The following is a 24,001-nucleotide window of genomic DNA, read 5'->3' as shown; positions in this document are numbered from 1 at the left end:
AATCTGTGAGAGTGCGGCTTTAAGAATTTCATGTTCATGTCCCAAACCGCCAGATCAACAAATTTGATATTTGGTGCGTGGCATCGACTTGAGCTCGTCTACCTCTTTACATAGAGTTATGCCTCTGTGGTCATATTGGAAATAACTTAAAATATGATCTTTGCCAAATAGCTTACAACTCTCCATAAATTTTAAATGTATTAAAAAGTATCAATATTGAAGTTTAAACATTACACGCATATTTTAAAGTTTCGTTATCTGACCCAGTTAAACGTTGAATAAAACATGCGATATAGTTACGCTTATCAAACATTTGCCTTTAACATTGTAAATATTTCTTAGGCGGACGTAGGGGGATTTCGGTTTAAAATATTTACCTACGATGAGCATACCTAAATCGAAAGAAGACGGATTTTTCACCTGTCGAAAGGTTTAAGTTTGTTTTAAACATTAAAAGGCTATAAATTAATTAGAAAAAATATGGCTACCGGGGGATTCGATGCCACACTTCTAGAATGTGGTAGTGACGCCGTCGGTGGTAGAATCGGAAGCAAGTGTGAACCTTGTCGTCATCGGGAAAGGTCAGAGGTAGCGTCGTGGTTTTGTAAAACATGCAAAATATATATGTGCGATGACTGCGGTGATGTTCACAAGGTGCACATGAAAAACGTAGATGGACATCAAATTGTGGCTGCACATGAATCCTGTGTCAAGCCAGATGTCGATATGAAGGGACTTGATCAGTGTAACGAACATAAACGAGTGTTCATGTTTCACTGTGAAGACCACGAAGATTTGTGCTGTGAAATATGTGCCTTTTCTCGTCATCGTAGATGCGATAATATCCACGAAATAGCAAAGGTTGCTAAGAATGTGAGAGATGTTGAAAGGGAAAATATACGTGCATCCATTATTACTGCCTCAGAAGTTATAACGAAATGCAAGGAGGATCAATTGAATAACGTTGTGCGAGTTGAAGAAATTATTAAAGAAATTGATATTTACAAGGAAGACTTATTAAAGAAAATTGAGGAAGCCAAGGCGCGAATTGTCAGCGAAATGACTAGCCATAACACACAGGAAGACGAACGTCTAAATACGAGGAGAAATGCGGCTGAAAACCTGAAGAAAGAACTTGACACGCACTTGGCAATGTCAGATAGCGTTCGCAAGAATGGAACGGTAACGGAAATATTTATTCTAAACCACATTCTTAAAAGAACGCAGGACAAGGCATCGCAAACTCTGAACACTTTGTTGAAGAATGATAACACCGTCAAAGTGGGACTAAAAATCAACGAAAACATTTTAAACATAAAATTTACTGATGTCGTATTGTTCTCATTAAATAAAACACAAGTGGCCAAAACACAATCATTTCATGACGACGATTTGATATCTTCAAAGGTGGACACAGTCCAACAAAGGCCGTTGAGTCTGGAGCTGGTGAAGACCCTGGATCTCGTGAATACAGGAAACGACAAGAGGAAACCATTTTGTACTGGGCTGGACTTCCTGTCAGACGGGAGGATCGTCGCCGTGGATAACTACAACTGGAAATGTTTTATCTTGAGTGACACACTGAAGAGGTTCGACGCATTTTATAAATTCAAGACAAATCCTAGGGACGTAACGTCTTACTCTGATAACAATATTGCAGTAACTGTCAGTTACGGAGATATCCGAACCATCTGCCTGCTGACAGTGGACAGTGACAACACGATCACGCTGATGAAGACGCTGAACACGTCCAACTACTGCGACTCCATCTGTCTTCTAAATGACCGCACGTTCGTAGTGAGCACCTGGGACGACCCGCGGCCGGCAAGGATGATTGACGTTGACGGCAAGGAGAGCGACTTTGATAACGTGAAGTTTCCTGGAAAGACGTATAAGCGTGGTGAAAGTAAATGTGCCTACATACCATCCCGGGATACGCTTGTTCTTATTGACAGGCTTGTTCACATTGTTTACATGTATAACACCGTATCCGGTAAGAATAGAGAGGTAAAAGCTATACGAGAACCGAAAAGCGCCTGTGTTGGTCCAGCTAAATCCGTTTTTGTCTGCAGTAAGAATACAAACTCCGTCATCCAGGTATCGCCCGACGGGGACATACAGGCGTCATGTGGCGTCGACATGGAGTGTCCGTACGCCGTTGCCGTCTCCAGGGATGGCTCGAGAATGGCCGTGATCAATAGTGTGAGTGGCGTGAGAAAAATGAAACTGTTTAAAATAATATTATAAAAGTTTATTTGTCAAGGTTGAAAATAATTACAAGTGTTTTGTATAATATATTATGAAAGTAAATTTAACTTTATGTTTGAACATTATATGTAAACAGTTTGTGTATAAGAGTCTTGTTGTTACACAATGTATTTTGAAACAACGAAAATTATATGTCCTGTATTGATTTGTTTCTAAATATAATCGATTTAAAAAAAGAAACATACCTAGGACAAACTATTGTTCTTAGATACGAACTCAGTTCCTCATATTCTAAATGAAACGCCTTCCAGAATAATACCATTGCATTTACTTAAGTGTAAGAGAAACATCAACAAAAACATGTCCTAAATAGAAATAAATAGTATTAAGATTATTATAATAAACTGTGATTATTACTCTTTCATGCACTTTTATTATTTCTTGCTCAAGTTTAAAAAGGATGCTTTAGAAAATTATTTGCCTTATTTGTTGAAATTAAAGTATTGAAATAAAAAAGCAAATGCTTTATAAGATCATATACGATTTTAATTATAAAACATAATATAAGATTGTTCTCCTTGTATTCAGATTCAATCAGGTCGTTTCTCAATTTGGTGTCATTATACACAGTCTAATTCTACGAATTCGATAATGAAGCAATTATATCCCTAACGTCGAAATGTCATAGCCAAAGTGTTAATGTCAAAATGGCATAGCTGAAGTGTCAATGTCAAAATGTCATAGCCAAAGTCTCAAGGTCGAAATGTTAAAGCCAAAGTGCCAATGTCGAAATGTCATAGCCAAAGTGTCAATGTCGAGGGTCATAGCCAAAGTGTCAATGTAGAAATGTCATGGCTCAAGTGTCAATGTCAAAATGTCATAGCCACAGTATCAATGTCGGAATGTCAAAGCCAAAGTGTCACTGTCATAATGTCATAGCCAAAGTGATAATAATGTCAAAATGTCATAACCAACAATACAATGTCAACATGTCAAAGCCAAAGTGACAATGTCTAAAAGTCATAGCCAAATTGACAATGTGTAAAAGTCATAGCCAAAGTGACAATGTCGCCATGTCATAGCCAAAGTGTCAATATCAAAATATCATAGCCAAAGTGACAATGTCGAAATGTCATAGCCAAAGTGACAATGTCTAAAAGTCATAGCCAAAGTGACAATGTCTAAAAATCATAGCCACGGCTTCAATGTCGACATAACATAGCCAAAGTGACAATTTGTAAAAGTCATAGCTAAAGTGACAATATCTAAAAATCATAGCCAAAGTGGCAATGTCTAAAAGTCATAGCCAAAGTGACAATGTCTAAAAGTCATAGCCAAAGTGACAATGTCTAAAAGTCATAGCCACGGCTTCAATGCCGACATGTCATAGAAAAGGTTTCGAAGGATGTAAATAACTTATGTCCGATATAGATATATAGGATTGACAAGGTCAAAGCTGAAATGAAAATAAGAAAACCCCACCACACGGGTTACATCTTTCATGTCGACCATATAATATAAACCAGAGTCATAAACATGTCTATTCACGAATAAGTGGCAAGTGGGATGTTGCGTGTGTCCGCGTGTGGGTGCGTGCGTGCGTCCGTGTGTGTGTGTGTTTGTGGTTATAAACACTATAATTTGATCTGATTGGTGTCCTGCATTAAGTTAAAATTGTTCTCTTATGATGTGTTTAATTGTTTTGTTTTTTTGATAAGAATAATTTTACTTACGAACATATCTATCCTATAAATTTCATCAAGTCTTCAACGACTATGTATGTACAAGCTTAAGTTATACTGTTCAAATACATACAATATATTAATACTTCATAATTGATATATTTTGAAAATTATATTGAATTATTAAGACATAGTTGTTTACGTAGTAATATTAATAAACCTATTTATAAATATTGTCGCCATGCATGCATTTATAAGCCATCTTATTACATTATAATGTTATGAATTAGGTGATTTCATATTGGCCCAGTTATTTGTCCTCGGTCAGCTGTATTTGCCTTCGCCCTTTCGGGCTCAGGCAAATACAGCTAACCTCGGACAAATAACTAGGCCAATATGAAATCACCTAATTAATAAGTATTTTATTAATTAACTATTACCATTTCAGTTAAAAACATTCTTATAACTTACCTTTAGTTCACATTGAAGCCGTATTTATCCCTTATTTATTCATGGTGTCTGCTTTTCGAGACTTTACTATGTTGAGTTTGACATGCATCGTTAAATGGGCATTGCACATACTTATGAATAAAGCACTGTACATTGTAAGGAAGCATATCATTTCGTCTTAATTTCGTAAATCGTTTGCCAGAACGACTAATAGCAAGCTAGCAGCCAATAACATCAGCATATAAGTACAGCAACCAATAATGGACTTAGCAGCCAATAAGTACGTTTACCACGAAACACGAAATGTTAAAGGAATCTACTATTTTCTAGCAGCCAATAAGAACACAACAACAATGTTTCATTGAAACATATCATAAATGCAAATGGTTTATATAAATAAAACACGATAAAGCATAATAACAATTAACCTGGTAAATACAAACAGAAGTAAATCATAAAATTAATATTTATTACAGTACTCAGTAGAGGCTAAAGCTTAAATAGTATCCGGGATAACTAGCTAATATGTTGATAACACCTGGGAGAAGGATTTAAATTGGATTTATTTTTGGCCCAAGATAACATAAAAGTATGTTTAATATGACAGCGTTTTCGTAAAGTTTGATATTGAAATATTTTAGCAAACATTTGAGCAACGTTCTTCAATCGTTTTACTATAATTTGCGTTCTGATTGTGTATTCAGTATTTATATAAGAGCCATGCGATTGTTTACCCTCGCAATCGAGTGAAATTCAGTCCGCAAACACGGTTTAATCTACTTGTACAATATTCTATTTGTACCACATTTACCTGTAAAAATACCCTCACATCGCAGTTTAGCCGAATCACGGCGATATGCAGCGTGAAGTCGTACACAGTAGCAACAGATGATTGCGGTGATGACGCACACGCGTTGCCTTCCGCGGAATATATCGCTGTGATATTCCCGTTATGACGCAACCTCTCCCTGGCAACGCGTTCTTTTAAAAATAAACCCACAAAAAACACGCTTAGTTGATAGTGTAATTAATCTTGGATTCATGCGGATGAAATAAAGACTCCAGAAGAAATGGTACGCATACGCAGCAGACCCTTAAGACTAAACCCTGTACTCATTTAATTAGGGTAGTACTTGGGTCAGAAAGACCATATGTATCCTACAAGACGAACTCAGTGCATAGCAAAGAAATAAAGGAAATTTGGTTGTCGACAGCAAGATGCCGCACCTAAATCCTTGGGACCCCCTTTTTGTGTTAAGCAATCATCTTGACCTACTTTTGTGTGGCTGTTACGACCAGGAGAAGGCGATGTGATGCCCTTGGCAGTACCCTGTCTTAGGACATCACATCGCCTTTTATATGACCTGGCACCACAAAATAACTTCCATCTTGGGGTCAGCTTGACCAAAATTGACCCCAACCACTTTGGCCCTTATAATTGTGTTAAACAAACACATTACTCTGGGTTGATGGTACAACCAGAAGGAAGCAATGTGACGCCCTAGGCCAGGTAACTGGCATGTAGGGGACATCCAGGGCTATCACCTAGCACTGCCGAATTACTTCAACCTGGTACGACCGAAAGGAGGCGATGTGACACCCTAATGGATTTTAGTTGACAACAGGTAATTTGGGTAAGCTTGGCAAAAATGGACCCGCAACTTTTGTGGACCCAGTACTGGGTAAAACAAGAACATTGACCTACATTGGGTGGCGTGTACAACCAATGAATGCGATTTGACGCCCTTAGACCAGGTGCTTGCATGTAGAGGATATCTTCAGCTATCACCGAGCAACACCAAATAGCTTCCATCTTGGGGTCAGGTAAGTCTAAATTAACCCCGAACGTCTAGGAAAGACAAGCACATTGACTTACATTTGGTTCCTGGTACGACTAGATGGAGGCTATCAGACGCCCTAAAACCAAATATCAGCATGTAGGGGACACTCAAGGCAAGCACCTAGAACCGGTCAATAACTTCCATCTTGGGGTCAGCTTGACCAAATCAACCTCAACGTCTTGGGAACCTCTATTTGGGTAAATAAAGACAATTAAACTACTTTGGGTGTATAGTACGGTTTAAAGGAGGCACTGTGACGGCCTTATACCGGGTACTGACATGAAAGGGACATCCAGAGTTTTCAACTAGAAAAGCCTAATCACTTCCATCTTGGAGACAGCTTGACCAAAGTCGACATCAAACGTCTTTGGATCCCGAATTTGGGTAACACACGCTCATTGGACTAAAATTGGTTAGCAGTACGACCAGAAATTAGGCGAGGTGACGCACTAAGAACAGAAACTGACATGTAGGGGACATCGTTAGCTGTCATTTAACACCGCTCATTAACTTCCATCTTGAATGGACAACAATCAACCATAAAACGTCGACCAAAAACGCCACGGCCCGTTATTTGGGTAAAAGACAAGCACATTGACTTACGTTTGGCTTCTGGTACGACCAGATGGAGGCGATATGACGCATGGCATGCAGAGGACATCCATGGCTATCGCTCACACCGCCAAATAAATTCCATCTTGGGATCATCTTCACCAAAATTAACTCTAACGTCTTATAACCTCTTATTTGGATTAAGCAAGCACTTCAGATTGCTGTAATGACAAGAATGAAGCTCTAAGACGAGGTGCTGGAATGTAGTGGGCATCCAGGATTATCATATAGCACTGCCCAATAACTATAATCGTGGAACAGCTTGACCAAAATTTATCCCAAACGTCCGGGGCCCGTTATTTGGATAAAATATGCATATTGACCTATTATCGGTTTCAGGTACGACTAGTAGGAGACCCGGTACTGGTTTGTAGAGGATATACATAGCTATCACATTACACCCCAATAACTTCCGTCTTGGGATCAACTTGAACAAAATCGACCATAAACGTCTGGGGATCCGCTATTTGGGTAAAATAAGCACATTGAACTACTTTGGGTAACTGTTACGACCAGAAGAAGGTGATTTGACCCCCTAATACCGGGTAATAATATGTAGGGGACATCCAGGGATATCACCTAGCACCGCCCAATAACTTTCATCTTGGGGGGAGCTTGACCAAAATCGACCCCCAACGTCCAGGACCCCTTATTTGGGTAAAACATGCACATTGACCTACTTTGGGCGGCTGTGACGACCAAAAGGAGGCGATGTGACGCCCCAAGACCGGGCACTGGCATGTAGGGGACATTCAAGGCTACCACCTAACACCGCCAAATAACTTTCATCTTGGGGTGAGTTTGACCAAAATCGACCCCCAACGTCCAGGACCCCCTATTTGGGTAAACAAGCACATTGAACTACTTTGGGCGGCTGTTACGACCAGAAGGAGGCAATTTGACGCCCCAAGACCGTGTACTTGCAAGTAGAGGACATCCAGGGCTATCACCTAGCACCGCCCAATAACTTTCATCTTGGGGTGAGCTTAATAAAAATCGACCCAAACGTCCATGACCCCTTATTTGGGTAAAACAAGCACATTGACCTACTTTGGGCGGTTGTTACGACTAGAAGGAGGCGATGTGACGCCCCAAAACCGGGTACTGGCATGTAGGGGAAAACCAGGGATATCACCTAGCACCGCCCAATAACTTTCATCTTGGGTTGAGCTTGACAAAAATCGACCCCCAACGTCCAGGACCCCTTATTTGGGTAAAACATGCACATTGACCTACTTTGGGCGGTTGTAACGACCTGAAGCAGGCGATGTGACGCCCCAAGACCGGGCACTGGCATGTAGGGGACATCCAGGGCTATCACTTAGCACCGCCCAATAACTTTCATCTTGGGTTGAGTTTGACCAAAATCGACCCCCAACGTCCGGGACCTCCTATTTGGGTAAAACAAGCACATTTTCCTACTATGGGCGGCTGTTACGACCAGAAGGCGGCGATGTGACGCCCCAAGACCGGGTACTGGCATGTAGGGGACATCCAGGGCTATAAATTTGCACCGCCCAATAACTTCCATCTTGGGGTGAGCTTGACCAAAATCGACCCCAAAGTCGTTCTCATTTTGGTCATCTCCTCATAACAATGGTCATGTTTCACATATGGCTTCATATTAATAAATATGCTATCCTCCAGCCCATTGATTGCCTGGTCCACAGTTCTTATTTCATGGTAAGGTTCATTTTTAGAAAGCAATGAAATCATCGCTTTATGAATGTCTATTCTGCACTTTTGGTCATTTAAAAAGAAAACGCAACGTATTATTTTTAGAAAAGACGCACTGAGTATTTAATAATTGTGTAACCTTTTGTTTCCCTTTTATGCAATATTATTTCATTATACATTCTGAAAATCGTCTTGATGTTTATCCGCCGTAATTGCCAACAACTTAGAAATTCATCCAAATACAATAATCACATGCAGCAGCATTCAAACCTACAACTAATTCTAGAAAGTCAAATAATTCATCACGATTATTGTACAAATTCGCTCTGCAATCCACCTTAAGAATATTAGATTAAGTTTTACTTATTTGTAGTGGTTCCATTCCAGAGAGTTGTGTTTAATCTTTTAAACATAGCTCAGGATAACTTTGAATAATCATTGTTTGTAATAAATTTGTTTGTTAATAGATCAATCAAATCAGAATAAACTGTTTCATGTAATACAACACTACCGCTGTTTACTATTTGGGGAATGTAAATTGATTAACCGCCATATTGTTCACCATTTGTAGTTTTGTTTAAATTTGTTGAATAAGTAATTTGCCATTTTTTATTTTCTTCAGGCTGTCAACACCTATGGTGAAGATTGATCATTTTTTTTAATATTTTCATTTGTTTACATTATCACCTACTTTTATTGGTTTTACAATTGTAAATGTAATAGTTTCTGCTGTTTTTTTTCTAAACCAAGCAATATCCTGAGATAAACTTTTTAATTCTTTACCAACAAGTTTTTAACGTTTTGTCTTGTTTTTTCTCCATTTTTCTTTAAAGTAATTGGACAATAATGTAGACAATAATTTTCATCAGTTTCTTCTTCTGTTACTACTTCGGTTTCTTCTTCTATTTGTCCTTCATACTCATCTGATGTTTGTTAAGATTCACATTTTTATTCTGTTTCTTATATTTGTTTATTTTGGTTCATGCCAATATATTTGTTTATTCATTTCTTTTAAACCATTTGAATATGCGATTTACTATCACTGGGAAAGGCAACAGGTACAAGATCGGGTAACGATATATTGCTATTGGATTTTTTTTTTTTTCACCTATAAAAATGCTTGCACTAAAACACAAGTAAATGATATCAATAAGGAAAACTCTGAGAACTCAACAAGCCGAAAAAGAAATGACATACTCTGCGTCAACTGTCAGAACTGCGTTAGGGGTGTCCCATGGGTAGCGGCGTAACAAACACTCTTTTCAAAAGGGGTTATAGGAAAATAATTCAATATACCAATAAAACGCCAGGAATTAGTATAAAAGAAAAAAAAATCCATTTCAACTTCATGTCACTTTCTTGGTTTGCCTCAATAAATAAAATCGGTTTGTTCCCACTTTCCAAACCGTTATTTTTCTCACTTTATTTTTTCAGATATCTTGTTTCATCAGTTTTGAAAAAAATACTTATTGTATAATATAACATTATTTTTGTCATTTTTTTCAATGGATATCTTAACGTATAAAAACTATATAACACAATTCTGATGAGTCCCAGCTGGACACCAAGAATAGCAGGTCACTAACTAACTGTAAGTCGTTCTTACAAATAGTATATATAGATGGTCAGTCTCCTCAGCATCCGTAACCCACCTAAAATGGCAATTGCTAGTAAATATACGGTTCATAAAGAATAGCAGAGAAGGTCAAACTCTAGTTCTAAATGGTTACATGTACAGCCTGAAAAAGCTGCAAACTGGCGAAACAGACAGAATGCCATAATGTTGACGCTGCTTCCCATTCAGTAAAACTAAAGTGAATATAAATGAATGAGTAACAATAAAGTGTACGTTTAATTATGAGTTAATATATGTTTTAATTTTATATCAGTTAACACATTTATTGTAAATATTTTGATATGCGCTAGTCATTTATACCTTTAAAAAGTGTTATTAAAAAGGAATTATACCTATTATGATCAATATGTTAATAATATTATTCTATTTAAATTGTGCTATGTATTTATATATTCATAATTTATTATCATATTTTTGTAGTTTGTGTTCTTATTGAAAATAAAACACATTTATGTATTAATCTGGACATCATTTAATCCCAATGCTTATTCTTAAGTTTTCTACATATTAAAGTACATTCTTGTACTTTTAATTATATGCACTATTGTGAAATGCAAATACCAATCACCTCTATATTTGTGTTATTTGATGAAATATGAGAACCACTTTCTCAAAATTATAAAGACAGTCAGACATAGCTTTTTTATTGTCGTAAATATGGAAATAACAGTTTTTTGACAAAACATGACATGCTAAATTCCAAATATGGCCACAATGAAACATGACAATAAAAACAAAACTGATAATATTTTTAGTTTTACAAATGGTACATATCGAAATTGAAATGTAAATGCTACATATATGAAATTCCAGTATAATTTAGGGTTTTGGAGGCTCATTTCATATATCACTTAATAGACTAGATCTCGTTCTTTATCAAAGAATTTCTCAGAAGAAATGCTTGGTTTTTAAACTTTCTGAGATTCCTGGTGTTGACGATATTTTACGATTTCATTAATTCATTAATTAAAAAAACTTGTTTATACTTGGGTTTCTTATATAGAATGGTTTTATCAACTCCTTTCTGGTATTGTTATACACAGGGCATATTATGACAAAGTGGTTTTAATCTTGTATATCGTAAGAGTTACACAAAATACAATGACGATCAACCCCTTCAATTCTATTACGGCTATATCGGCCTATTTCAATATGTAGTTGATGTGACGAAAGTCTTAGACAAAGCCATTCTTATTTTTCGTGGTAAAAACTCTATAATTCGATTCCAAGTCCCTTAACGTACTTATACATACATACATACATACATACATACATACATACATACATACATACATACATACATACATACATACATACATACATACATACATACATACATACATACATACATACATACAAACATACATACATACATACATACATACATACATACATACATACATACATACATACATACATACATACATACATACATACATACATACATACATACATACATACATACATACATATATACATACATACATACATACATACATACATAGGGTATTACTGTTGTTAACATTTTCAAACCATGACTGTTTAAATACATCGAGCACTCTATTTTAAACACAATATGAAAACTTGTCAAATTAACAAAGTTTGGGTTTATCCTCAGAAAAGAAAAAAACACAAACCAATTTAACAAAGCCTTTTCATCATTAAACCAATTATTACGATTAGCAAGACTGCCTAACATATCATTGTATAGCTTATTTATAATAATGTTATCTAAAGAAATAATCTTAGACCAAGTGTTTATAATTCTAGCATAACTATGTACATATAATGGATATCTACCTATCTCACCAGAAACGGCCATATTACATGAGCTCGTTTAACTCCTTGTATATTTTTGCCAAACATTAAATGAACATGCTCAATTTCTTTCGATTTGGAAAACCCCCACAGTGCACTCCAAAACTCAAGGTAGCACTAACAAAAGCGTCAGACAATTGTCAAAGAACAATAGGTTTGAAAAATGATAATATTTACTATTTTTAATAAGTACATTTAGAGCTTTAAATTCGTTCTCTGTAATGGTTTCTGTGTTTGATACAAAAGATCCAGTAAAGTTAAAAACAGTACCAAGGTAATAAAAAGTATCAACCATTTCAAGGTACTTATTGTCATATAATCATTTTTCATTGTTACGGACTTTCCCTTTTTACGAAAAACCATGACCTTCGTTTTATCTATAATAATTTCTAGGCCCCATTTCACACATTATTCATGTAACGTAAGGTCATCAATAAAAAAGGCAGTTTGGGGACATTACTTCTCTTTGCTTTGCTCACATGCTTTGACATTTGCGTACGCATACTTAACATTTCTGAGCATATTTTCATCAACTCCTAATATATAAAACTTTAACCAGAGGCTATTTAAACTAGCACTATCAAGGCGCGTTTCACATGAAGGCAGAATACAATCTTTGTTTATCATTTAACATATTTTGCATAATTGCATTGAAAACAAAAATTGCATTGATATAGACCAACCCTTGCGAAATCCAAATTGAGAATCGCTCAGTACGTCATTATTTTCTGCCCTGATGTTTACTCGTTCATTTAATATAACGGATATGTTGTTAAGCAAGCTTAAGCAATACGAGACTATGCCAAAAGTAGCGTTACAGTTTTCGATGCGTTTGTTTCCCCAATTGTTTCATATGGTTGTGAAGTTTTGGGCTTAAGTAAGTCTAAACTTTTAGAAAATATATTCATCTTAAATTTTGTAAAACATTTCTTGGTGTTAGACAATCCACTAACAACGTTGCTGTATAAGGAGAGTTAGGACGTTTTCCACTGTATGTTTAGATATATTAAAATAATTAAGTTTTGGTTCAAATTGCATCAAACAGAAAACGTTATTTTAAAGGCTATATTATCAAATGACAATTTGAGTGTTGAAAATAATAAACCAAACTGGTCTGCTAACGTAAAGCATATGTTAGCAAAGTATGGAGTTTTAGAAGTCTTTGAAAATGTTGCCAATGTTGATGCTGAGGTTTTTATTCCTTTGTTGAAACAAAGAGTAATTGATGATTTTTTGCAAAACTGGCACGAATGAATAAATGACAATGGTGTACTCACCTTATGTGTCAAGTCAGAAGTTCACTTAATATTTAACCGTAATTAGAAAATATTATTTCAAGACACTTAAGAGTTGCCCTTACCAAACTACGCGTGTCTGCTCATAGTCTAAGAGTCCATACAGGAAGGTATGGCCAAAATAGAATAGAGAGACGTTTACGTGTATGTCAGATTTGTAACTTGATGAGTTCCATGTTATCCTTATTTGTCCTTTTTACCAACAAACTTAAATATTATTGAAGATGAATTCCATTTTATCCTTATTTGACCTTTTTACCAACAAATTAGAGAGAACTATATATTATAGACTACGGCCTTGTATGTTTAAACTTGTACAGTTACTGTCATCAGAAAATAAATCTATTTATGTTAAGTATATACTAATCTTCAAAGGCACGTTCAGTACATTTAATGCAATGAGATATTGTATCTAAGATTTATACCACTATTCTCATTATGTTACTATTCACTATGTTTTGAACTAAACACTATTTGCCAATTATATTTGTAAAGTGAACATGCTTTATATCCTTTACATTGTGAAACTTATATATTCCTTATAAGATCCATCCTATGTGCTATTATCTTATGGCTTATAGTTTGATTTGTTTAAATGTATTTATATATCACAAAAAACTATGTAGTTTACGTGAATAAAAATCTGTTCTGTTCAAAATTTGTTTTGTTCTGTTCTAACATAATAAGCCTGTTATATTCATACTTCCATTGTCATATTTTATACAACGATTTTGCCTCTATTGGTCATATAAGGATACTTACACTACGGGCAGTGTTGGCTGTTGGTCATATAAGGATACTTACACTACTGGCAATGTTGCCTATTGGTCATAAAAGGATACTTACACTACGGACAATGTTGCCTATTGGTCATATAAGGATACTTACACTACGGGCAGTGTTGCCTTATGGTCATATAAGGATACTTACACTACGGGAAGTGTTGCCTATTGGTCATATGAGGATACTTACACTACGGGCAATGTTGCCTATTGGTCAGGTAAGGATACTTACACAACGGGAAGTGTTGCCTGTTGGTCAGGTAAGGATACTTACACAACGGGCAATGTTGCCTATTGGTCAGGTAAGGATACTTACACTACGGGCAATGTTGCCTATTGGTCAGGTAAGGATACTTACACTACGGGCAGTGTTGCCTGTTGGTCAGGTAAGGATACTTACACTACGGGCAATGTTGCCTATTGGTCAGGTAAGGATACTTACACTACGGGCAATGTTGCCTGTTGATCATCTAAGGATACTTACACTACGGGCAGTGTTACCTGTTGGTCATATAAGGATACTAACACTACGGGCAGTGTTGCCTGTTGGTCATATAAGGATACTTACACAACGGAAAGTGTTACCTGTTGGTCAGATAAGGATACTTACACTACGGGCAGTGTTGCCTGTTGGTCAGGTAAAGTAACTTACATTACAATCAGTGTTGTATATTGGTCAAACAAAGATACTTAAACTATGGGAAGTGTTACCTGTTGGTGAGATAAGGATACTTACACTACGGGCAGTGTTACCTGTTGGTCATATAAGGATACTTACACTACGGGCAGTGTTACCTGTTGGTCATATAAGGATACTTACACTACGGGAAGTGTTGCCTGTTGGTCATATAAGGATACTTACACTACGGGTAGTGTTGCCTGTTGGTCATATAAGGATACTTACACTACGGGAAGTGTTGCCTGTTGGTCATATAAGGATACTTACACTACGGGAAGTATTACCTGTTGGTCAGGTAAGGATACTTACACTACGGGAAGTGTTACCTTTTGGTCAGATAAGGATACTTACACTACGGGCAGTGTTACCTGTTGGTCATATAAGGATACTTACACTACGGGAAATGTTGCCTATTGGTCAGGTAAGGATACTTACACTACGGGAAGTGTTACCTGTTGGTCAGGTAAGGATACTTACACTACGGGAAGTGTTGCCGGTTGGTCATATAAGGATACCTACACTACGGGAAGTGTTGCCTATTGGTCAGGTAAGGATACTTACACTACGGGAAGTGTTGCCTGTTGGTCAGGTAAAGATACTTACACTACGGACGGTGTTTGCCTGTTGGTCAGGTAAAGACACTTACACTACGGGAAGTGTTGCCTGTTGGTCAGGTAAAGATACTTACACTACGGACGGTGTTTGCCTATTGGTCAGGTAAGGATACTTACACTACGGGAAATGTTACCTGTTGGTCATATAAGGATACTTACACTACGGGAAGTGTTGCCTATTGGTCAGATTAGGATACTTACACTACGGGAAGTGTTGCCTGTTGGTCAAGTAAGGATACTTACACTACGGGCAATGTTGCCTATTGGTCAGGTAAGGACACTTACACTACGGGAAGTGTTGCCTGTTGGTCATATAAGGATACTTACACTACGGGCAGTGTTGCCTAATGGTCAGGTAAGGATACTTAAACTACGAGAAGTATTGCCTGTTGGTCAGGTAAAGATACTTACACTAAGGGAAGTGTTGCCTGTTGGTCAGGTAAAGTAACTTACATTACATGCAGTGTTGTATATTGGTCAAACAAAGATACTTACACTACGGGAAGTGTTGCCTGTCAGTCAGATAAGGATACTTACACTACGGGCAGTGTTGCCTGTTGGTCAGGTAAAGATACTTACTTTACATGCAGTGTTGTATGGTGGTCAGACAAAGATACTTATACTACGGGAAGTGTTACCTGTTGGTCAGGTAAAGACACTTACAACACGGGAAGTTTTGCCTGTTGGTCAGGTAAAGACAATTTCACTATGGCAATGTTCTTAATTATAATGCTTTAAGTATTAAATCTTTGATACTGTTTATAAACTCCTTGACAACAGTCTTAAGCTCTTTAGACCCCACAGTTTTGTTTAAATTTTGTATTCTTCTCTTATACCGGGGATTCGTTTATCTGTCGATGTCAAAATTCTTTGTAAGGATTTATTTTACTTGACTTCAAATTATAATTAAATAAATGAAGGGTTATCACACTGATGAATGCAAAGTCCCTTCATATAGAACTAAGTATAGTTCACTATTGCCAGATTAGCAACAGCAGCAGCAGCAGCAGTAATATAATAAATTCAACGCCAGTTTCTGCAGCAGTACCAGAGCACAAGTTTTAAAAGTCCAAACATGTCGACAGTATATACTATTCATTTCAACTAAAATATAACATACCCGATTCTGTTCGGTTGAATTCACTTATTTATAGACACGATCGTGGGGAGTCATTATTTTATAGAGGCAGTCATTATTTTACAGAAAGAAAGAATAAGTACCGGATGTCGTGAATATATGTGGTTCAAAATACTTTTTTACACCGGTTAAGGTATGATGAAAATGCATTATAAACAGAAAAGCTATGCAGTTTTCTTAATTAAAAAACTTTTAAAAAACAAATCGCAAACAGTTTTATGAAATGGCTTTAAAAATGCCTCGGAATGTGTTCATGATTAAGTAAATCAAATATCAGAAGATTCAGTTTCACCAGTATGATGTATTTTCAAGTTTCGTTTGAAGTTCACATTCTTGTATACGGATACATAAGAATTGAATGTATATTTTGTACAGTGATAAACAACGCTTTAAAAATGAATATCTCCACTCTGACAGATTGACGGTTTTGTGTTTTATTTTAATTTTGTCTCAGAATCAGCTGATTTTGGCATCAGAACAGATCTCGATTGTTTGGAAAACTGCAGTAAAGCTCATTTTTCTTAAAGCGAAAGTAACGTTTTTAGCCATAAAACATCAATTTTCGAACATAAATATATAAATTGCCTCATTCCAAAACTTGCCAAAACGGTCTATCTGTGAAATTGCAGCTTTAAAGTGGGTTTTTTAATAAAATGAAAATGCAATGATTCTGTCATATTACAATAAATAGTTTAGCATACCTCTAAACATAATTCGACTCATAAAACGGCCAGATTCATAATTAATTCAAGTTATCCCTTTAAGGAAAGCTTTCGTTATTGGTATCTTGGTAATACATCCAATTAATAGTGCTCTACAACCATATCGCTAGCAATCGCATGACGTAACTTAGTACACTGTTCTGATTGGCCGCAGTGCGCGCCCTCTACAAAGCACATGGTTATTCAGGCCTCTTTTGCTCTGACTATCGTAAGAGAAAGGTCAGTCTTTGGCAGTTCTTATATTAAATTCTGATTTATTTTTCCCACCCGCCTAAAACCCCAAGCTTCGTCCACATACATGCATATATGTAATGAATGATACTTGTTTCGATACATGTGTTCTGCTTGCTTGCTATATATATTTTCAGTAAATTCGGAAATTGACTCGGAAGTTACAAACGAAATCGTACTGCACATCGGGCTTACCACTCGGCTTTCTACCCCATACCGAATTCAAGCTGACTGATTCCAATTCAAGATGTGCTGCTCCTATTGTGTTTCCTTTGCAATTTTCCATTCCAGTATTTTGATGTTGCTTTGTTCGTTTGTGTTTTTTTTTTCTTCTTCTATGGTAAGGCTCTGACGATTTAAATTTCAATCATACCTAGCAGCTGAGTATTCAGAGGAAGTAGAATACCGCTTCCTCAGCATATTCTTTTGCTCGGCGATTGGCAACTCTCAAAGAACTGTTTATGGACAATTTGTGGTAATTAAATAGATTGGTCGGATCTGATCATAGATATACCATGACAGAACCTACTCTTCGTCCGAGCCCTGCCCATTTTTTTTCCAAACATAAGATAAAGACAATGAAAATGAAATAAATATTGAAAAGGCTATGTTTTCCTTGATTGAAATGATGGGTAATAGGATATCCACTACGGGTTTGCCCTAGTTGCTGCTCTACTTCCGAACATAAGTATACCAATAACGCAATAAAGTTACATGGTTATGTACATTCCAAATAAACGGACACACCACAAAATATCTTAAGAAATGATTCTATGATTAACCTCATGGTCACGAATTTGACGTCAGTTTCTTGGTTATTCAGGGGTATTTAATTTGATGGAATTTTAGGATGATTTTGTATCTTAAAATAAGTAATGTACAATTTTTGATATATGCTTTTTTATTTCTTATCTGGCAGTAAAATCCGCCAGAAAGACAATGTAAGACAATATTAAGCAATCACAACAATTTTATGAACTACAAAAGGAAATAAAACATCCAAAATATAAAAAGATGAAATTTAGTAGCATGCATGACAATATTATGCACACATAACAGTATTATGAACGACACAAGAAAATAAAACAACAACAATATAAAACGATGTAAAATGATATAAAGCAGTGCCGTAGCTAGACTTAAAAAACACCGAAACATGCATGCCCCCACCCCCGAAAAATATAATATTTTAACATTTTAATGCTATAACTTTTGATACAGTTAATAAAAGTTAATTATTCACGGTGTACATACATTTAGACAAAACAAATGTGCATTTAGAAGTAATTTACTGGCACAATCAAATGAGGCTTTGTTACCAATACCATAAACCTACTTCTCAACGTCTCACATATCGTCACTTTAATTTTTGAATGCCAGTGCTATGCGATGGTGTCCTGTGGCGTCACATAACCTAAGAATTTGTTTAGGGTTAACAGTTATGTTGTTCCTGTGGACGTAGGCTAGTTCCAAACCATTTAGTCATGAGGCACCAGTTGCTGTCCGACTCCAGGTCTCCCGCCTCAGTGCGCTTAAGAAGTGCAAGAACAAATAGGCAGACACATAAATAGTTTGAATGTTCTTGAAATGTTGAGGGAAAAGACTTCGTTACATGCAGCTGCACCTTCTTCCAGCGTCATGACTTTGGTTACATAATCAATAAGTCAACATTAAACGGTATGGTACCGTAGTTTGTAGAGGTTATTCTATTATATCTAAATATTCAGTTCTGTTTTCAAATATAGACATTCCGCCTCGATGGTTTGTGTACATTGAGGCAAATGAAGAAAGTCGAAAAGAGTTATTTTTAGAGCTATATAACTTGTTATATGCCCCAAAAAGCACCGAGGCAGCTGCCTCTGTGTGCCTTAGTGTAGCTACGGCACTGTAAAGTAGCATGTATGGTAATTTGAGATAGCCGTAAACTGACACCTGACTAGATAAAATTATATCAACTCTACTGGAAGTGTAAGTTAAGTTGCGGGGGAGGTATGAGAGGAGGTGGAAAAAAAAATGATACTCACGCAATGCGAACTCGCGGAAAATCAAAAACTTAATGGCTAGCGGTTTTTTCATTGGCTGGCTACCCCACGTGATGCTTAATTTAGAATTTTATCTATTGACGAAGAAACACTACAAGGAACCAATTAATTGAACCCACACCATTATAAACTACATAAATCGTTTATGTCCCATAAAATATTATTTCACCCCTCCTTCAATATCAATCTCTCTTTAAATAAGCTCCAGTTCAAGAAGAGACATTGGTTTTTGAGCGGCGCTTTGAAAACATCATATCGTTGATTAACTTGTGTGATTTTTTAGACTATCTGCGCATGCGCGCAGGTAGTCTTAAGACCGCAAATTCCAAAAAACTACTTCTATTCATGTCGTTTTAACCCATTTTTTGTCTCAATGCGCTCTATGTTTAGCAGAATGACGACACAATCATAAAAATAGATTAGTTGTATTGTGTTCCGAGTATGAGTTCTTGCTTGTTCGGCTATTTCCGCGCTGTATTTCTGTATCCCGGCGTTTTATTTTTAGCAGGACATAATTATTTTTAGATCGTTATATTTACAAGATTAATGGGTCAAAATAATGGAGGCTCTGGTAGGCAGTTAACATACTGATATCCACTCTGAGTTTAGCCAAAGATGTATTACCGACCGCAAGTGCCCCATCGCCTGCATGGTTTGTTATTATAACCTGGTGTGACCCTGAAGCACCCGTATTTGTAATGTTGTTTTTTATTATATTACCGTTTTATGAGATAAGAAACAAAAATGATTGTCTGAAAGTCAAACAAGTTGTATCTCAGGTTTCGTGTTGCTAATGCTTCAAATACTATGATTTGCCTGCTATACAATTACAAAATACTATTCATTCTATGATTTTTAGGCGTATATTTTTCTATTACGATGTTTTCATTTTTTTTGCTTAGTAGCTTCGTTCCGGTGTATTCTTGCCATTGTTTTGGACATAAGGCTTTCAATTTATTCTAACACACATGCCCTGATACGACATTGAGTCATTCATACGTTTGATGAAGCAAAGTAGTTCGGATTTAACCTGTAAAACATCTAAAGTGTGCAAAGCCTTCATAACAGCACTAGTATTATTTCTACACAGATATTTACGAAACACATAAATAACATTTATTTATCAATAAAACTTATCAAAGCATCGAAAAACCTTTAGAGGCGATTGAAAGGGGCATGCATTGTAACTTTAAATACATGGGGATACGTCGACTGAAGTGATACGCTGTGCATTTTGAATGGAATTATTGCTGAAGTTGTTTGTAAAAAAATGACTTTCCTTAAACAAAACATGTATGTTCATAAAAGCAAATGATATATATGATGAATTGTATTTTCCAATCATATGATATTTAATCAAAGCAACAAAAAACCTTTAGAAACGATTGAATGGGGCGAGCATTGTAACATTAAATACATGCGGAACGGGTATTACGACGATTGAAGTGACATTTAAATAAACAAAATGACACAAGACGCCATATAATAGATACAGATATGTTTGTTTCCTCGCCCAGTGTGGCCACAAGCTGTCTTGGCCATCGGCACATTTTCACTTTTATCTATGTGCCCTTCACCCATTCCCATAGTTCAAATAAAATTTGCAACTCTCACATATTTGCCCGCAGGTAGTCTTTCAGTGCTTCGCTTTTTGATTATACTTACCGTAAGGCAATTCATTTAGGGGATGGAAGTTGAGGTGATATTTTCTTTAATGAATCATAACAGTGAGAGGTTGAGTACTGATCAAAAACTTCAAAACACCTACAGGGTTCCGGTGACCGTTGGAAGGCGGTAACCGCAACATTTCCTAATATATACTTTCCGATTCAATTGTGAAATTGCTGTGTTGTTTTGTATGTGGCATGACTGTGTTGTTTTGTATGTGGTATGACTGTGTTGGTTTGTTTGTTGTATGACTGTATTGTGTTTTTTTTGTTGTATGACTGTGTTGGTTTGTATGTTGTATGACTGTGTGGTTTTGTATGTGGTATGATTGTGCTGTTTTGTATTTGGTATGACTGTGTTGTTTTGTATGTGGTATGACTGTGATGTTCTGTATGTGGTATGACTGTGTTGTTTTGTATGTGGTATGACTGTGTTGTTTTGTATGTGGTATGACTGTGTTGTTTTGTATGTGGTATGACTGTGTTGTTTTGTATGTGGTATGACTGTGTTGTTTTGTTTGTGATATGACTGACTTGTTTTGTATGAGGTATGATTGTGTTGCTTTGAATGTGGTATGACTGTGTTGTTTTGCATGTGGTATGACTGTGTTGCTTTGTATGTGGTACGACTGTGTTGTTTTGTATGTGGCATGACTGTGTTGTTTTGTTTGTGGTATGACTGTGTTGCTTTGTATGTGGTATGACTGTGTTGTTCTGTATGTGGTATGACTGTGTTGTTTTGTAAGTGGTATGACTGTGTTGTTTCGTATGTGGAATAAATGTACTTTTTTGTTTGTGATATGACTATGTTGTTTCGTATGTGGTGCGACTGTATTGTTTCGTATGTGGTATGGGAGTGTTGTTGCGTTTGTGTTATGACTGTGTTGTTTCGTATGTGGTTCGACTGTGTTGTTTAGTATGTGGTATGACAGTGATGCTTTGATGTGGTATGACTGTGATAATTTGAAAGTGGTATGACTGTCTTGTTCTGTATGTGGCATAACTGTCTTGTTCTGTATGTAGTATGGCTGTCTTGTTCTGTATGTGGTATGACTGTGTGGTTTCGTATGTGATATGATTGCGTTGTACTGTATGTGGCATGACAGTGTTGTTTTATATGTGGCATGACTTTGTTGTTTTTTATGTGGCATGACAGTTATGTTTTGTTTTAGGTATGACTGTGTTGTTTTGTATGTGGCATGACCGTTATGTTTTCTTTGTGACATGACTGTGTTGTTTTGTATGTGGCATGACTGTGTTGTTTTGTATGTGGCATGACCGTTATGTTTTCTTTGTGACATGACTGTGTTGTTTTGTATGTGGCATGGTCGTTATGATTTGTTTGTGGCATGATTGTACTGTTTTGTATGTGGCATGCAAGTGCTGTTTTATATGTGGTATGAATGTCTTGTTTTGTATGTGGCATGACTGTACTCATATGTATATGCTATGACTGTGTTGTTTTGTATGTGGCATGATTGTATTGTTTTGTATGTGGTATGACTGTGCTGTTATGTATGTTGTATGACTATGTTGTTTCGTATGTAGTATGACTATGTTGTTTTGTATGTGGTATGATTGTGTTGTGACTGAGTTTTTATGTCTGTGACATGACTGTGTTGTACTGTATGTGGCATGACTGTGTTTGTTTGTATGTAGCATGACTTTGTTGTACAGTATGTGGTATGACTGTGTTGTTTTGTCTGTGGCATGACTGTGTTGTACTTTTTGTGAAATGACTGTGTTGTTTTGTTTGTTACATGACTATGTTGTTTTGTATGTGGCATAACTGTGCTGTTTTGTATGTGACATGGCTGTGTTTTTTGTATGTTGCATGACTGTGTTGTACTGTTTATGGCCTGACTGTGTTGTACTGTATGTGACATGGCTGTGTTTTATGTATGTTGCATGACTGTGTTATACTGTTTATGGCCTGACTGTTTTGTACTTTATGTGGCATGACTGTTTTATACTGTATGTAGCATGACTGTTTGTACTGTATGTGGCAACACTGTGTTGTTTTGTGTGTGGCACGACTGTGTTGTTTTGTATGTGGCATGGCTGTGTTGTTTTGTATGTGGCATGTCTGATTTGTACTGTATGTGGCATGACTGTGTTTTTTTTGTTCGTGCCATGACTGCGTTTGTTTTGTACGTTGTCTCACAATCTTTTGATCGTCCGAGGGCTTTGACTTTAGACCTTATAGCAGGGTCATTGTTATTGATTGGCACTTCAGTATTCATTGTAAGCTTGTTACTTTCATTATATTTTTTCATTTTTTTACATGTATAAATATATTGTAAATCACGATTTACACGAGTGACGCGATATTTTTGAGATGGCTTTAACTGCTTTGAGTGTTCCTGGAGTGAGATTTAATGGCGTGTATTGATACTGTTAAGTTAGCTTTAAATGTTTGAGTTTTTCTGGAGTGGGATTCCAAGGCATGTTTCGAAAATAATTAGATAGTTTAGAATATTTTGAGTGCGATTTCCATTCGTGATTCGATAGTTGTGACAAAGCCTTTAATTGGCATGAGATTCCCAGTCTTGGTTCGATAGTGAATGGATAGGTTAAATCTTTTTTGTTCTTCTTGAGTGCTAATAAAATGCCATAAGCATTATAGGAATCGGCAGGGCACCCGATGCTTGACACCCCTGAAATAGTACAACAGAATATTTCATGTCAATAAGTAGAGAAATTATGTATCCATTACGCCAACCCCCGCCCCCTGCGTCAAATCTGGATCCGCCCCTGCTTAAGAGTCTGATAAAACAATGCCATGGTTTTTACCAGTTTTAAGTTGAGCTTTACCTTTCCAACCGAAAAGTATTCATATATATATATATTGTTGTTTATAGTTCTTGTTAGGAATGTGATACTGTTTATGGGGTCGTTAAAGATAGG

The 24,001-nt window shown here is 36.5% G+C and overlaps 1 protein-coding gene across 1 annotated transcript; it reads left to right on the top strand.

Annotated features, from left to right (window-relative positions):
• Positions 1 to 480: 480 nt before the first annotated feature.
• Positions 481 to 18,940, top strand: LOC128219314 (uncharacterized). Its single transcript, XM_052927124.1, has 2 exons — positions 481 to 2,202; positions 18,848 to 18,940. Exons 1-2 carry the CDS (start codon positions 481 to 483, stop codon positions 18,938 to 18,940), a joined length of 1,815 nt encoding a protein of 604 aa, XP_052783084.1.
• The last annotated feature ends 5,061 nt before the right edge of the window (positions 18,941 to 24,001 follow it).

This window comes from Mya arenaria, chromosome 15, assembly GCF_026914265.1.
Source record: "Mya arenaria isolate MELC-2E11 chromosome 15, ASM2691426v1".
Classification (NCBI taxonomy): domain Eukaryota; kingdom Metazoa; phylum Mollusca; class Bivalvia; order Myida; family Myidae; genus Mya; species Mya arenaria.
The sequence above is the reverse complement of the archived record's forward strand: the minus strand, read 5'-3'. Positions and strand labels throughout refer to the sequence as shown.